Source organism: Nyctibius grandis, chromosome 6 (genome assembly GCF_013368605.1).
Source record: "Nyctibius grandis isolate bNycGra1 chromosome 6, bNycGra1.pri, whole genome shotgun sequence".
Classification (NCBI taxonomy): Eukaryota; Metazoa; Chordata; class Aves; order Nyctibiiformes; family Nyctibiidae; genus Nyctibius; species Nyctibius grandis.
In genome coordinates, this window is record NC_090663.1 from 15,125,896 (window position 1) to 15,142,125 (window position 16,230).

General features: G+C 39.5%; 1 protein-coding gene across 4 annotated transcripts in view; it reads right to left on the bottom strand.

Annotated features, from left to right (window-relative positions):
* SLC2A9 (solute carrier family 2 member 9) overlaps window positions 1–16,230 on the bottom strand; it is a 112,920-nt gene that overhangs the window by 88,510 nt on the left and 8,180 nt on the right. For all 4 annotated transcript variants that reach the window (XR_011048360.1, XM_068402785.1, XM_068402786.1 and 1 more), the window contains 3 exons: window positions 12,382–12,542; window positions 5,478–5,602; window positions 3,966–4,111 (listed from right to left, as the gene is read on the bottom strand). Coding sequence is in view for 3 of the 4 variants with exons in the window: in XM_068402785.1 (XP_068258886.1) it covers window positions 3,966–4,111; window positions 5,478–5,602; window positions 12,382–12,542 (432 nt within the window). In the remaining variant the exon portion in view is untranslated. The remainder of the gene's footprint in view (window positions 1–3,965; window positions 4,112–5,477; window positions 5,603–12,381; window positions 12,543–16,230) is intronic.

Genomic DNA, 16,230 nt, shown 5'->3' on the forward strand with positions numbered 1-16,230 from the left:
AGAAGACTGTCAACCCTCTGCACTTCCAGTAGAAAGCTTGGGAAGGCTGAAGGAATGGGAAACAGCCAACCAGCCTCAAGACAGTGACACAGCCAAAGCCAACCATTGCCCCCCAGCCCCGAACCTGGGGCTGCCCACATGCCTCCTGCTTCAACCTGGGATGGTCTTCATAAATAAAGGATTGCTAAAAAAACACTTTGGGGCTGCTTAACCTACCTGACACAAGAAGCAGTAAGGGCTTTCTGAACTGCCTCAAGTAATACTCAGTGCTTTGGAGCTATTTTAATCACACTTCCACATTTAAGAGAACACTGTTGCATTCAATAACAGAGGAAGTTATCAACTAGGTTGTTAATAAAGCTTTGCAAGGCTATGCCCCACAGCCTATGAAAATGCTTTCCTTTTGTGGGGAGAGACTTCTACAGAACCTCTGAAGGCAACAGCCTCATGTAATCCAGATAAATGCATCAGGCTCCAATTTAAAAGTTAAATTTTCTGCTCAAGTTACTTCAGCCGGGAGTCTGTTCCAAACATCACTTTGTTGAATTTCAGCATGCAATTAGAATCATAGATTCTCACAGAATATTTATAAAAAGTTATTCTTGTAGCAATATTGTCCTTGAGATTAAGCCACTCTATTCCTTCTGCAGCTCTTCTTTCCCGTGTTAACACGGTACAGTCAGTTTCTCTCCCTTCCCTCCATTTACTTGGTCACACAAGCAATGTTGCTGTCAACTCCTCTTACAAGACAGGACCTCAGCCATGCCTGCAGCCCTCCTCTCCTGGTTTCATGGGGATAAAATTTATAGAATCAAGTTTCTGTTACATTTGGTTTCAGCTTGTGGCCAGCTGTGGTGTGGTGATCAAGGCCATTAGCAGTGAAAGCCAGGGCAGCTGACCCAGGCTGGCCCACAGGTGTATTCTATATCATTAATGTCATGTTCACTACGAATGGGAAAGCTGCTGGGGAGGGGGTGCTCTTTGCTCTGCTCTCTTCTCCCCTCACTCTTTCTCCTTCTCCTTAATGATTGCCATCCCTGGAGCAACTTGCCACCACTCTGTGAGCTAAGTATAATTTTGTGTCTTTTGTATTAGCATTGATATTGGTTTCCTTAAATTTCAACCGCTGAGTCTCTCTCCTTTTCCCAATTCCCTTTCTCATTTGGGGAAGGGGCATTGGGTGCTAGACCAACTGGTTATTGTTTAGCCACGGGTGTGGGTTAAACAAAGACACCTCCCCATATCCATTCCTGTTCCAGTCTCTTGTAGCAAGATGCTCAACTCTGCCTTTGTCCCTGCTTTCTTCAAAACCATCACTGCTTAGATACTATGGTTAATAACCTCTTAGATATTTGCTCATTATAAGTAATAGCTACATGAAAGAGCTCAGGAGAAAATTGTTATGAAGCCATGACAGAAGACAAGAATATACAACTAGTATTATTTACAACCCATTCTGATAGAAACAACCGATCAACCACAGAGAAATACGAAAATACTCCTGTGAGGTTTTACACCATGATCATTACAAAGCTGGGCATTGTCAGACAGCCTTAACAAAGGTGGTTTTCAACATGCTAATGCAAGCAGTTGCGCAGAACGGTGATCACTGGCAACAAGCTCCTACTGATCACAACTTCCCTGTCTATTTGCTGTAAACAATTTATGAATTTTACAAAGGTAGAATTATACCACAGACTGGTACATTACAGAATGGCTTAAGTATAATGCAATGACCTCAGGCTTTTGAGGAAAGCAAGAGTTTGCAGTTACAGCTGAAATCAGTAAGACACCATGAATGCATAGCTGTCTCCAAAATACAGTGGCTGTGGATCTGGAATACCGGCCTCACTTTGAATGCAACAAAGATTTCTCCAGCAGAAGAAAAGGGAGAAAAAAAATTAAATAATATGGGAATGACTTGATAAGAAGCTTTTACATCATTAGTGAACAAAAGTCATGACATCAGAGAGATGCCTACAACTAGAAAATAGCCTACAAAATTCTTGAACCTACTTTTGAATGTGAACAAACAAAGTGACAGAAATTTGAGCAAGATGTTTGCTGGGGAGGGGAGAGAGGAAAGTGTTGCAAGGACTAAAGAACTCAGAACACCATGTTTGATGCTTCCCAGCTTCAACAGAAGTGAACTCATCACACGTACCCTCTGCAGGAACATCCTCTGGCAACAACTGCTGTTCCTGGTGCAAAACTACCACTGACTTCAATGGGAACCACATGAAGCTAGGGAAGAAAACCCTGGCTTGACTGAAACCAACATGAATTTTTATAAAGCCCTCAAAGAAGGATAAAACTACACTAGGGAATCATATTTCAAACAGCCTGAGGTTTCCCCTCAGTGCTAATTTTTATTAATATGTTAATATATTGAAAAGAAAATACACCCGCTTACCCAACTGGAAAATCCAAGTTGGCTCCAATAATTTTACTGGAACTATACTAATTCGCACCAGCCAAAACTTTGTTCCTTTTACATGCTGATGTTACCCACCTTGAAAAGAACTAATTCTAAAGATAATGTGTATTCTTACATAAATTAATGTCTATCTTTAATGATGTAATATTAATTAACTGCATAATAAAGCAGGTTGTAGAAGCAGAATCGCAACCTCCACAATTTGGGAGTGGAAGGGAAGGAAGGGGAGAAGAGAAATAAGACGAGCAAGAGTGAGCTGAAACCAAGGAATAAGTATTTCCTATTCAAAATATCCCAAAGACCTAACAGAGAAATAAGAATTTTCACGACACCTCACTTTTTAAAGTGTATGCATGCTTCAAAAAGAAAAAAAATTTTAAAAATCTACTACTTAAGAGCTGATGTATATTCTAAGCAGTTGTGAATCAGCCTCTTGACATTTAATACACTCATTTGTAATAGACTACCTTTCAAAGCAAGAGAAGGGACATTTGTAGAAGCCACACAATGCCGGCCAGGGAAAGCCATTTTCAGCTTTTTCCTAAAATCTGTTGCTTTGGTGAAGGGGGAATAATCTGTCCTTCATTAAAGGGTAAGTTGAGTCAAACCATTTGCCTCCAGGAGAGCTGACGAGAATAAGCGAGCCCAAGGATAAAGGGACAGAATGGGAGAGCTGGTCAGGCAAAAATAAAAGTGTCAGGGAGGATGGTATCACGTGTTTACAAAGGGGTTGAATTTGGACGGACATGGGAGGACAAGCTCTCCTCACTATTCAACTGTATGCTACTTTTGCTGGCTGTCAGAAGGGATTCTTCGTTCAGGTTTAATTGCAAGAGGACTGTTGCAGACATTTCCCCCACACTGCTTTGAAGAATCATCTCTGGGTGAAAAGTATTTCCAAGTGCCAGCCTGAATAAACCTCGACTTTATTTATTCAGAGAAATGACGACATCCAGTGGCCACCAAGCTAATCTCAGCCTATGACAGCAAGATAACCTCTTATATCTGAATAGATAATCTCTTTCTATAAAGGTATATATTAACTCTGCTCTTCCACCTCCTAGTCTAAAATTAGGAGTGCATTACAAGGAACTCTATAATAATTGAGCGAGAGTCTTTCTATGTAGGTCCTCATAAGAACACTAACCAAGCTTTTTTCAGTTCTATCTCACACTGAAGAACGGTAAGCGAAAAACGCAAACACTCTTAAGCACTTTCATGGTACTCAAAGAAACTGGAAACCAGCAAAAAATAAATGTACATCAAGAAAGAGGGGTGGGGTGGGAAAACCTGCATATGCACAGACACAAGCCGCTCAAGCTGTTAAACTGCTTGCCATGTCTACCAAACTGAGTCACATGTACACGCTTTTAAAAGATATGGAAGAAACAATTTTTCAAACTGCTTCACAACAAAACAATAAGTGTTTCTGTTTTCCACTTTTGTAAAGAACTCAGTCAAAATATGAAAATATAACACTTTAAGCATGCTTGTGTTCTGCCACAGAAAACATCTGTTAAATACTCACTTGCCCAAATATTTCTGGCAGCCCCAAAACTTGACCAGCGAAAACACCGATACAGATGAAAATTGCTGTGACTTGACCCAATGAACCACGGATTTCCTTAGGAGATATTTCACTCAAATACATGGGAAGGGCACTCAGAGAAATGCCTATGAAGGAAGGAAAAAACATATATTAAGTCAAATCACTTTTTCATTATGCCAGGTACAAAACCAAATGTCTATTTAAAGGAGTCTGAGCACTAATCTGCTCACAAGACTGGCATAAAAACATGCAAAGAACAGAATTATATCTATCCACAGATAATATGAATTATCTTCTCTGCATGTCTAATTACTCTTGCACCATTTAATAACCATGGGATTGATTATCTGTTACAGATCTACAGTGATGTGCGTAGGCTGATATTTGATGAGAAGCACCAAAGGTTACTCAGAGATGAGAGTCACCAGGAGAACAGATTCTGTGTTTTAAATTTGCTTATTCCAAAGGAAGCAAAATCACATTTGCACTGGTGCAGGTAAGGAAAAAAATCCCACTGCATCAGGCAGAGTGCGCACTGTCAGATGAAATATTTTTTACTGTAAACGGTATTAGCAGATGTTCCTCTCAATACAGGCTTACAACTGCAATGAACTCTTAATAGCAGGCATAAAATAAGGGCAAGAATGCTGCTCAAAGCCAGGAGAAAACAAATGCATGACTCTGGTTAGTACACTGACAATATTTACACAGCTCCAGAAGTTTGGTCATTTGGTGGTAATCTGAGACAAAAATTAGCAGCACCAAAATTACCCATCAACTTCACACTGCAAGTGACGGACACATCCACTTTCAAACAACCATAGTTTATGCTTGCTAACAACATAGCCAAAGCTTGCCAGAAAGGGGGCTTGGTGATGAAAAAGTCAAAGCACTTTCCATTGTTTAGAGTCACGTAAGTACACTGAGAGTGTAAAACCATCTTAATTCATCAAGTCTGTCTCCACATTAGGTAAATATTTCTCACCATCCAGTGACCTGTGAAGTTGACGAGAATCTCACTGCTAGCTGCAAGACTATTCTGGTGCAGCAGTGCCTCCGTGATTTACTTTTAAACCGGGAAGACCATGCTGCTAGGAGCAAATGATGATGTACCAAACCTTCCACTTAATCCTACTGGTATTAGCATGGGATCCAACAACTTCTAAACATAAAGCAGCAAGCACCTTTAATAAATAGACTACACCCTCCTAGCCAAAGGATTTTCCATGGCATAAAGACAGATATGCTCTACCGGGGCTGGAGGAGGAAAGGGGAAGGAACAACCAGGGTGGACAGCAGCGACCAGCATCCATTCCAGTGTCTTCTCCAAACATCAGATCCTCCAACCCTCAGTCTGCTGTTTTGTCCCAGTGAAATCAGTGTGGCTAGTCCCCCAAATGCCTCTTTAATGTAAAGATCTAACTGGGGGAGAGGAGGAAGGTGATGCACGGCGCAAGTATTTCAGATACATACAACACGATAAAAGCTTACCTGCATCAACACCCATTATAATGCGGCCCAGTATGAGCATTTCAAACGACCCCGCCAACAAAGAGAGGGCCATCAACAATGCAGCTGTCACTGCAAACACATTATTGAGCAGCAACGTACATTTCCTAAAAGGAAAAGATATTTTATGTAGATACCAGCTTCGTGACAGTTAAACTAGTCATATTCAAAGCACACTAGGCTATTACTCTTAAATATCCACAAATAAAAACAAAAAGCACCTAACAAACACTACCTCTTAGATGCTGTGTAGAGTTCCAAAATATAGTACTATACCCAAATGGATATTGTTCCAAACCTATACCACACCTTTAAAATAAAACATATCATAGTTAACTAAAGAGCTGTACTTCACACACACAGCAGTACATCATCCTACACATCCTAAGAACCCAAGTGCCATGTCTGAGACTCTGTATATGAATATAAACAAGCGTACTCCAGGTAAACGTATGTATGTAGGAACCAGAGAATATACTTCAAATAGCAATGAGTTGATATAACTACAGGCATTTTTATGCTACATACAGTTTTTGCCATTTTGAGAATTTCCCAACACTGACATATTTATGTCAGTACAAGCCATCCTTAAACCCATGATATTAAAAATATACATTGAGGAAAATTACTTACTACTTGTAGAGTTAGAAAAAACACTTGGGCTCACACAACTGATAAAAATCAACCTTTTTCCAAAAATTGTTGAAATTAACCAAAATATAGATTTACATCTTTTTTTTTTTCAATTTTTAAATTACTTCATTCTATAGCAGTCAAATAAAACATGAAAAAATATTTCTTTCAAATAAATATTCTTTATAGAAGATTATTACTTTTTAAAAAATATAAACAAAATCACAAAAATATATTTAAAAAATTTCAAAATATCTCAATTTCTCATTCACACTACACCAATAGCTGCATTTCTTATCGTTTTCATCTTTCAAAACTTTCTGCTCAAGTTTGAGGGACTCATTAATTCAAAAGTGACTCCTAAGCCTCATAACTTCTGCAAAAGGAAATACTTTACAAAAGAAATGGTACGTAGGATTTCACGGGCCTTTGACACTCAAACACTGACATCCAAGGTCTCATTTCCTGAACACATGGGAGAAGAATGGTTAAAGACATAAGATCAATAGCTCTGCTGCAATGATTCTCTATTGAAAGATGGAGTAGAAAACCCACCTAGAAGTCGGAGAATCACTGCTTCCTTATACACATCTCTCTACAAATATGGATTTAAGTGGCTTTTTGCTAAATTACAGCCTGCAGGTGAATGGCTGGAGAAGTCATTATCATCAGGTTCAGCCTTGCAAGGGACTGAAAAGTTTCTTGCGATTCCCAAGCAGAGTCCGAGTGATATCTGCTGGAGATGTCGTGGCCTCTCTAGGGCACATCACAATGAGATAGCTGCTTTGCATTGCTTATGATCTAACACAAGACAAAACACCATAATTTTCACAATTACATGGCAAGAGAATGATCATACCCTATGTTTTCAATCTGTGCATCACGTCCCTTAGCCATACACGGTAAAGCAACTGAGCTTTGTCTTTACCAGGTTTTGCAGCCACATAATTAAGCACAGTCTTGTTTTGGCTCTAGAGGTACAACTCACTACTGAAGCCTCCAATCCCACTCAACAACATATGAAGGAAACAACTGATTTGAAAACAAATTTATCTGGAGATAAACATCACTGATGATGTAAATTATGAGAAATCCATTAACTTTGACAGTAAATGACACAGGCTGAGAATACACCAATTTTATTGAAAAACTGAAGTGGTACTAAATTTGTAAGTATTCTCAATGGATTTTCAATCTCTATATATTGTAATTTCCATGCAAAAGAGGAGCAATGACCAGGAAGGCTGTCTACCCTTTTCTTTTCTAAAGCAGCTAACAAACCAACCCAGCAGTCCTCATTCTTCTCAAGTTCAACACATAGGTACCAACTGGAAGTCTCCTACTCATTGAACAAGGCATCCAACTTCTTACAACAGATCAATACATTTTTGACAGGAAATATTTTTAATACTTGTATTTTTAATTACTTTTCCTGCTTTCTAGTGATTTTTGAACACTGAATGAATAACATGGTTTGAAAATCAAAAAATGAGAGACAGCTTATTTAAAGTATATGTTTATACAACATAGCTACCAAGAGTGATGATTTTACCATTTGAAACAGATTTTTCAAATGGATATAATTTGAGAGGGTTTAAGTGATACAAATAATGCCAAAAATGGAAACAAAATGTTCGTTCAGGTCAAACAAGTGCTATACATTCATCTGAAGGGGTGGCTTCTGTGAGGAGATGGAACAGGGGACTAAAAAGGCCAGTGGAGGAGAAGGTGCTCCAGGACTGAGCAGGTACATCCCCAGAGGGTCTGTGGCCCATGAAGGACCCACACTGGAGCACAGGAGAAGAGTGCAAGGAGTGGCAGGGAGAAGTTGCTACGCACTGATCCCGACCCCCTGCACTGCCTGTTCTCTTGCTGAAGGAACTGAGTATGACCTGCCGTGGTACCAAGGGGGAGGCCTGGAGTGATGTTCAGCCTGGGAAAGTGGAAGGAAAAGCATCCTAATGTTTGTCTTCTTTCCCAATACCTGATCAGTAATTAAATACGCATGCTAACTGGCAATATATTAAGTTAAATTCCTCAAGCTGAGTCTGGTTTGCCCATGACAGTAATTGGTGTTCTTCCTTTCTTTAGTTTGACCCATCAGTTTTCTTGCTCCTGTTCCTCCTTTTTCTCTCCTATCCCCCCCTCCCACCTGGGGGGTGGGGAGTGATGAGCAGCTGGGTGGGTGCTTGGCTGCCAGCTGGGGCCAACCCACCACAAACATAAACAGTGGGAACGTCATCTCATCATGGCTTCTAGGAAAAAAATACAGCAAACCCCTCCAAACTCCCCATGCTGTCTCAGTTTAGTTCAAATCAAGTCATGTTCTACTCAGATTTGTTATGATCATATAAAAGCCGTGCCTTCCTGGTCACGTAGGGCAAAACTGTATTACCTTAGCAGCAAGGCACAGGAAAAAGAAACAAATCAAAAAACCGAGACGAAACACTGCTTGTATAGCTCTAATATAAGTGATACAAAGATATCACACTTCATGAAGCGTTGCAGCAGACACTTTCCCTCAGGAAAGTCCAACCAGTCTTGTCAGGTAACTGTGCTCACCACACTTACAAAGTATAAGCGTGCAAACCGCAAAACGAAGACACCATAAGAAAAGACACACCTTGATGCGTCGGTCAGCCTAACCATTTCTTTCACATCCCAAAACACAAACTGATCAAGCAACTGTCCAAATGGTACATGAAAGCTATTGAAGTGTATTCATCATACTTAGTTCTCACATAGCACATTTCATTTTTCAGTCTTGCTGAAGGTTATAGAGCACACCAATATCTCTATTTTTGTAACTGGGTAAACAGAAGAATAGACAGCAAAGTGAACTCAACATAAAGCTAACGTGGAAAACAGTGCCAGAGGTGGGAAAGAGAACCTGGACTCAAGTTCCAGTCCAGAGCCCCACACAGTTCTGGTGCAGCTATTGCACTAAAAATACTAGACTAGCATTCATTTAGATACGAAGACTTTTGCTCCTTCCATTCAAATAATTCAGAATTTTCTCCAGCCAAAAGAAATAAAGCATTTATGCATTCCAAAAGGCAGATGCTTTCAAAAACTTCTGATTGAGCGCACAGTGTCTGTCACAAGCTGCTAAATCCTAAATTAAACAGTAAATTTTGCAACTTAGTAACAAAACTGGTTCTCTCTAAGACTGGGTGTCTGTATTGCTGCAGGAATGTAACTTCCAATCCTGTACTCAGCTTGAAATAGTCCTAAGAGAAGAGCCATTTGCTCAATAGAAATCAGTTTCTATAAGCATTCCAGCTGAGACAGACAGTTCACCCATCAGCTAGACACAAACAGAGCCAGGCTTTAAGGATTTTTTCTGCCTTCTTTTTTAAGTATTTTAGATATTGAAAACACTTGAGAATCCTTCCTCAGAATTGTCCTTGGCCTTTTGCAAAATCACATATGATTAATCTCTTGTGATTTCAAGGTTGCCACTTGCTCTCATGACATTGGATAGTTCCAGAGGCCAAAACACAATCCTAGAGACTATGTGCCCTCCACGGCTGCAATAACTGTAATTAGGGATTTGAATTAATAAACTTTTTGTCTAAAACTCACAACCAGGAAAATAATAGAATTAAAGTTTCCTCAAAAAATGGATTGTTGTCTCAAAGTTCAGTAATAAGAAAGAAGCTCCACATGGGAGCAAATACGACACATACAAGAAGTATAGTAAGGAAACTAAGTGTTCAAATAACAAGCTGTCGAAGCCAGTAACAGATTAAATAGTGGGTCACCATTTCAACTACAGATGACTTCAGAATAAAAGAAGTGGTAGCATGACTAAGAAAATCCAGATAAATTCCCTTAATCGCTTCAGACTCAAAATGGTTCTCCACGCTTGAGGAAAGGCCTTGTCCCCCTCCTGCAAATACTTCCTTAGGAGTGGCCTAAGAAACCCCCTGAGCTTATCGCTCCGGGTGTTCAGGACACCCAACAGCAGCTGCTCTTTGGTAGAAGAAGAGAATTTGAATTCTGAAGTGTCACAGCCACAACTGGACTTGGGACTTATGCTTATGTGGATGAAAGCTCTCTGAAAAAATTACTCTACATCTCCCTTGAAGTAAGTAGGGCCTAGTAATCCGGTAATTTGCAAATTATGTTATTAACCTTACAGCAATACGACTCAAGAGTGCTCTTTTTAAAGTCACACACTATTTCTGGCTAATGCTTTTGATCTCCCTTAGTTCATTATTCCATGTCAGCATAAATGGAGCTCAGCTTCATCATACATACATCCCTCCAACCTACACTTGAACAATTTAACAGCAAAGTATTTTATTGTTTTGTCACCATTTCATAACGTGCTCCTCAATTACCACGCTGACATGTCAGTCTGGTTTCCCAGACCAGATGAATATACTGCAGTGTGAACAGCAAACTCAAGAACCACACTTTGATGAGCAGCCTTTATCCAGTGTCCCTGAGAGACGCAATCCCTTCCCGTCTCTAATCAAGTACTCATACACCCTAAGAGAGCTATTTTCATGGTTTAACAGGGATAAACATAACAAACAGGGATAGAGTCTGCAAGATTTAAAGCTCTGCCCTGGAAATATGATCTGCTCCCATCAAAGTGGTATTCATATAGAATCATAGAATCATTTTGGTTGGAAGGGACTTTTAAGATCATCAAGTCCAACCATTAACCTAACACTGCCAAGTCCACCGCTAAACCACGTCCCTAAGCACCACATCTACTCAATCTTTTAAATACCATCAGGGATGGTGACTCCACCACTTCCCTGGGCAGCCTGTTCCACTGCTTGATAACCCTTTCAGTGAAGAATTTTTTCCTGATATCCAATCTAAACCTCCCCTGGTGCAGCTTGAGGCCGTTTCCTGACTGAGATCAGCTACCAGTTTAACAAACCTGCACACAAAGCTGTTCTACTCTTCACCAAAAATTCAAGCTTTCTACAAATCCATTTTTTACTTCACTTTATTAAATAAAGATGACTCACTGACAATTTTGGGAATTAATCACTCTGAGTCAGGCATAGTTTCATATATTTAAGCAGTGTGTAAAAAGCCAAATTGACAATTTGGCTGAAGAAACTGCAAACCTAAAAAAAATAGTATGACTATGAAAAATATTTAAGATTTGAAAATCAAATGGTGAAGTGAAGCAACAGAATAAATCAATGAAGAAGGGATAATAGATTTACAGAGCAGAGAATACTCACTTGCTGTAAGCATGAAATGGAAGAACCTGAAAACATACTCTCTGAGGTCAAAAATGGGATGTGGAAGAGTTGGGAGAATGACAAACAGGCCTAGGAGAGTACAATCTAAAGTGATGGAAATAGTGAAAACATAGAACAGAAAGGTAAGAACAGTGGAGGTGGATGCTTATATTTAAGCCTCTGTGATCACCTTCTCCAGTGACTTAACTGAGCAAAAATTATCAAACGATATAGAATTTACAAATAAGGAAAAGCCAAATGAGCAGTTAAGATGAATGCTAGAATGGATTTTTTTTTTATGCCCTTCTAAATATAGGTAAATTACAAATTACTTTTAAAATTCTGTTTGGAAGACTGTATGAAACAAAAATTTGTCAGAAATATCTAGTTAGTACCTGCAGCAAAAACGCAAACACACACCAGCACAAACATTCCTAAAATACTCCTATTTCCTATGGTCAAGACTTGGTCCAATTCTGCATTGCATAGAGCAGGTAAGGCATCCGCAAGCTTGGGGAAGACCGAACACAAACTTCACCCTAGTTTAGTTCTTCAAACTGTATTTTAAGTTGACAAAAGGAAGAAAAAAACCCAAATTTTTATTATCATATGACAACAGATGTTGCTGAGAAGCAAATGAGACATGTTGATAGCTTTATTTGTGTACAGTAAGATACTCAGCAGACTCATGAAACAAGTATCTGCCAATCCTTTGTGAAATCTCTACTATTTTATTTTATTTTATTTTCCTTTTGCAGTCTTGACAATTCAGCCTCCTTGACATCTCAACCTACTGCCCATTCAGAGCAAATGGCTTTTGCACTCAAATGATGCACAGTAAGGCCAGAGAGAAAGGTGTTAATTTTACTCTTGGAAATTTGGAACTCTTAAGAGCTTAGAGCTTTCCTAATTTGAAGACGTTTAAATTTGCATTCTGGTGAAGAGGGTTTTTTAAAAACAAAACAAAACAAAAGTAAAGCCTTCTAGAGACACCAAGTCAGAAACTGCTTTAGAAACTAGAAGTTTTCCAACACACTTACCGTCCGAAGAACTTCACAATTGGGGTAACAATAATGGCACCCACAAGGCCACCAATGGCAAAAATAGAAACGGTTATAGACCAGAGGAGAGTCAGTGTGCTTTCATCCACTGAGAAGCCGTATCTTCTCTCCCAAGTTTCATTGTAAAACTTCTTGATATACTGAAAGAAAACACATAACAATAATACATGTAAAAATAACTCTTTAAGAACACAACTGACAGAAACAGAACTAAAAAACCCAGCAGCTTGCTTGCAGGAATCACCCTTGCTCTTCTATCTCCCTCCTCCAAAAAATGGGGCCTCACTTGTAGATGCAACTGCAATACAGACTACCTGAACCAGTCAAAGCATACATATGTTTAACTACATGCAAATCATAAACAAGGTGGGGAAAAAACTACAGGTAGACATGAATGTAGAAGAGGCTTATAAATGAGAAACTCCCATAAAGCAAGGATGTTACCATTTAGGTTGTCAGTACAACATTAACAACAGTTTGTTTTAGCCTTGCTGTGTACACATACTTAAACATTTCAGCCCGAACTGGGGCTAAGGGCTCAGACACAGCATCCCAGAATGGTTGAGGTTGGAAGGACTTCTGGAAGCCATCTTGTCCAAGCTTCCTGCTCAAGCAAGGTCACCTAGACCCAGCTGCCCAGGACCATGCTTAGAGGTTTTTAATATCTCTAAGGAGGGAGACTCCACAACATCGTGCCACCCATGCTTGACACGGTACTGCACATCAGCTGAGCTCCGCTCACTGTGCACATACATACTCTTAACCTCAGGCAGGTGACGTACCACATCCTAGTGTAATGGTTTTTTGGACAAGCCAAGCAAAACTGCACTGAAAGTAATTTGCCATGATTTTCAAAACAAAAGAACATGCACAAATGCTTAAATGCTAACTACTGTTAATCAATTTGTTGAGTCACCGATCGTTAATCAGAGGGTTATGTTAAGAGCAAATAGTTTTACTGCTTTTTAATTGATCTATAGTGCCAATAATGGAGGGAGAGGAGGGAGAGGAGGGAGAGGAGGGAGAGGAGGGAGAGGAGGGAGAGGAGGGAGAGGAGGGAGAGGAGGGAGAGGAGGGAGAGGAGGGAGAGGAGGGAGAGGAGGCTTCAGTAGCAGGTAGAGGTGAAAACGCCTTGAAGAAATTGGTGAATTGGCAGAAATGCAAAGGTAACAAAGAGGAAGGGAGTTGCAACCAGTTCCTGCCAGATGGCAACAAGACTAACATCAAGAGAAGAGTTTGGCTTGTCTTACAGGACACAGCACCAAAAGCCATATGTTGATAGGTTTGGGGGTGTGTAGGGGAGTTCACATATAACTTAGGAAATTCCCTGGAAAATTTGTAAAGATCCTTTACAAGTTATAGAAGTAGGAATCCTTTTGGCAAAACCCTACACTGTGCTCACCATGAAACAACATTTATCATCTCTATTTTGTATTTCAGTCGTAGAATGCAGATCTCAGATTTGCTCAAAATTAAGTGCCTTTTACTAGTTTATTTTTCCCAAAAGGCCAGTATTGTCAAAGTGAGTGATTCTACAAATTCTTTAGCATAACACTAGGAAAAAAAAAAAGAGTGAATTTAAAACAATTAGCATTCATGTATTGAGGGAAGAAGAGAGGCTGTGTCCACTTTTGCATTGTATTTATGACACTGCCACATCTGGCAGCCATACAAAACCAAGGACCTACTAAGCCAGGCAATGAGAGATAACGTTTTTCTCCCAGAGAATTTACAGCCAAGACAAATAACTGTTAGAGGAGGGAGGGAAGAGCTGACAGCTGTTGGTTTGATACTAATGGGGGAAAAAAAAGCCCACAGTATCAGTCAAAATGAGCTAGTTGTCTGACACCATTAAAATTAAGAACCCCAATTCAATTGTATGTTACAGCTTCTCCCCTTCAAATTTACAAAAGCTGCTTTTTGAACGAAGTTCAGGCTGCTAAACAAGGTAAGCAATATCTTTTCAGTAATGAAAGCTGCTCAAACACAAAATCAGACACCTAAGATCCTGATATGAATCTATCTGCCAGACAAGCTGGTTCTCTTAAGAAATGAAAACCTGAGACGTATCTTCTAACTCTTCAGCTATTCCGAGACCTACACTTTTCTCCCATGGCAGCTTAATTTCTTTAAAAGCCTTCCATAAGGGCCCTTACAGGGTATTTTTTGAAAGTCCAAGTGCCTCTTGAATCTCTGGAGAAGTCTGAAAGATGCCTGAGTTCTCCTTTGCCAAAGCCATACCAGTTCTTCCCCAAATTCTCACTTTTCTCCTACAGTTTCTGTGAGTTTGTCAGATACAAATAACTAATTCTTAGCATGTATGTTCCAAGTTTTCCCCCTAAAAACTACTTTTTTCTTAAAGTCACATTAACCCTCTCAATCTCTCTGTTACTGAGGCTATTTAATAAGAAGCTGTGAACTGTGACATGAAACCTATATTTTGAGTTATTTTTTTGGTCTTGAACAAATGTTAACATATTTTGGCAATCTGACAAAAAATTATCACTGATTTTATTCCATATCTCTACTGACACTTCAGCTCTCGAATACATTCCCTATAGAGAAGGTTCCAGCATGGGATCTCCCCAGACTTTTCCAATCCAAAACATTAATGCAGGTTTCTTGCTCTGTCCTTTTATCTTCTGAACATCCTTTTTCAGCTTCCTTTATCATCCTTATATCCCCAAGCACTCTGTCTGGACATTTTTTGTGCCCACTGAAAGTACCCAAACTCCAGGACCAGCTCATTTTTTTAGCCTTCGATGTGTCAGAGTTTATATTCTTTTTCTGCTTTCCTCACATGAGCACAGCTGCAGGTTTTTGAAAGATGCCTTCTAACAACTTCCCTTCCCTGATGTTTAATTTCTAAATTAATTTCTAAATCTTTCTAAAAGGTAAAGATGTCACAGCTCCAGTATGACATTTTTACACAGTCTCTGTATTGCCTGCAGAGACATCGCCTATTTACTTTCTTTTTAGTCAAGCTTCCTCAGTTTTATGCTGTTCCCATTTCGAAATCAAGCAAATCTCCAATGCCACCGTGGTGTGTGATGCTCTGGCGAGGATATGCCACCAGGCAGCCACTACTGCAGAAGGGCACAGCACACTTCTGTAACGCTCCCACCTGTTCTGTGTCACCGCTCCCCAACAAGCTCTGCAGTATCAAAGTTTAATCTTGGCACTTTTCCCCAGTTTCTTCGCAGATTTCCTCCAGCATGGCATAGCTACTAAATTATCCTGGGGCAGCACTCAGCAGGGTAAGGCTAACACCACATTTTCCCTGTTCAAACTAGGAAATTCAAACTTCAGGTATTCCAGCCTTGGACATATGGTCTATTTGATTTTAGGACTTTATTTAGTTTGAAACACCACCTCTCCAGCTGCAAACTACCTAAGAAAGGTGGAGGTAGAACACACCATTTACTGTCTTCCTTTTATCTAGTAGGCCTCCTGTGCCCTGAATTAAAAGAAGGACAGGGCTATTTCTCCCATCCTATCTTATATGTTTCTATACAAACAGAGAGAAAAAAACACACAAAAAAAAGAAAAAAAAAGTAAAATTCAGTGCTTGGTCCATTTAGAAGAATCTCACAGTAAACTTCCAAATGAATCTGCCATTAGATCAAGTAATGCACCTTATCTCTTTAACACCAATACTCAGATTATATTTAGATTCAGATATCTTCTTTTTTTATTTGAAGTTCATTCCTGACAGTAATGAATACTAAGAGAAAACGTTTTTAGAACACTATTAGCATTTCTTGCTAATGAAAATGGTTAAAAATAGTATGCAAATTATTCTCCCCTTGTGTTATGACTAATTTTCTC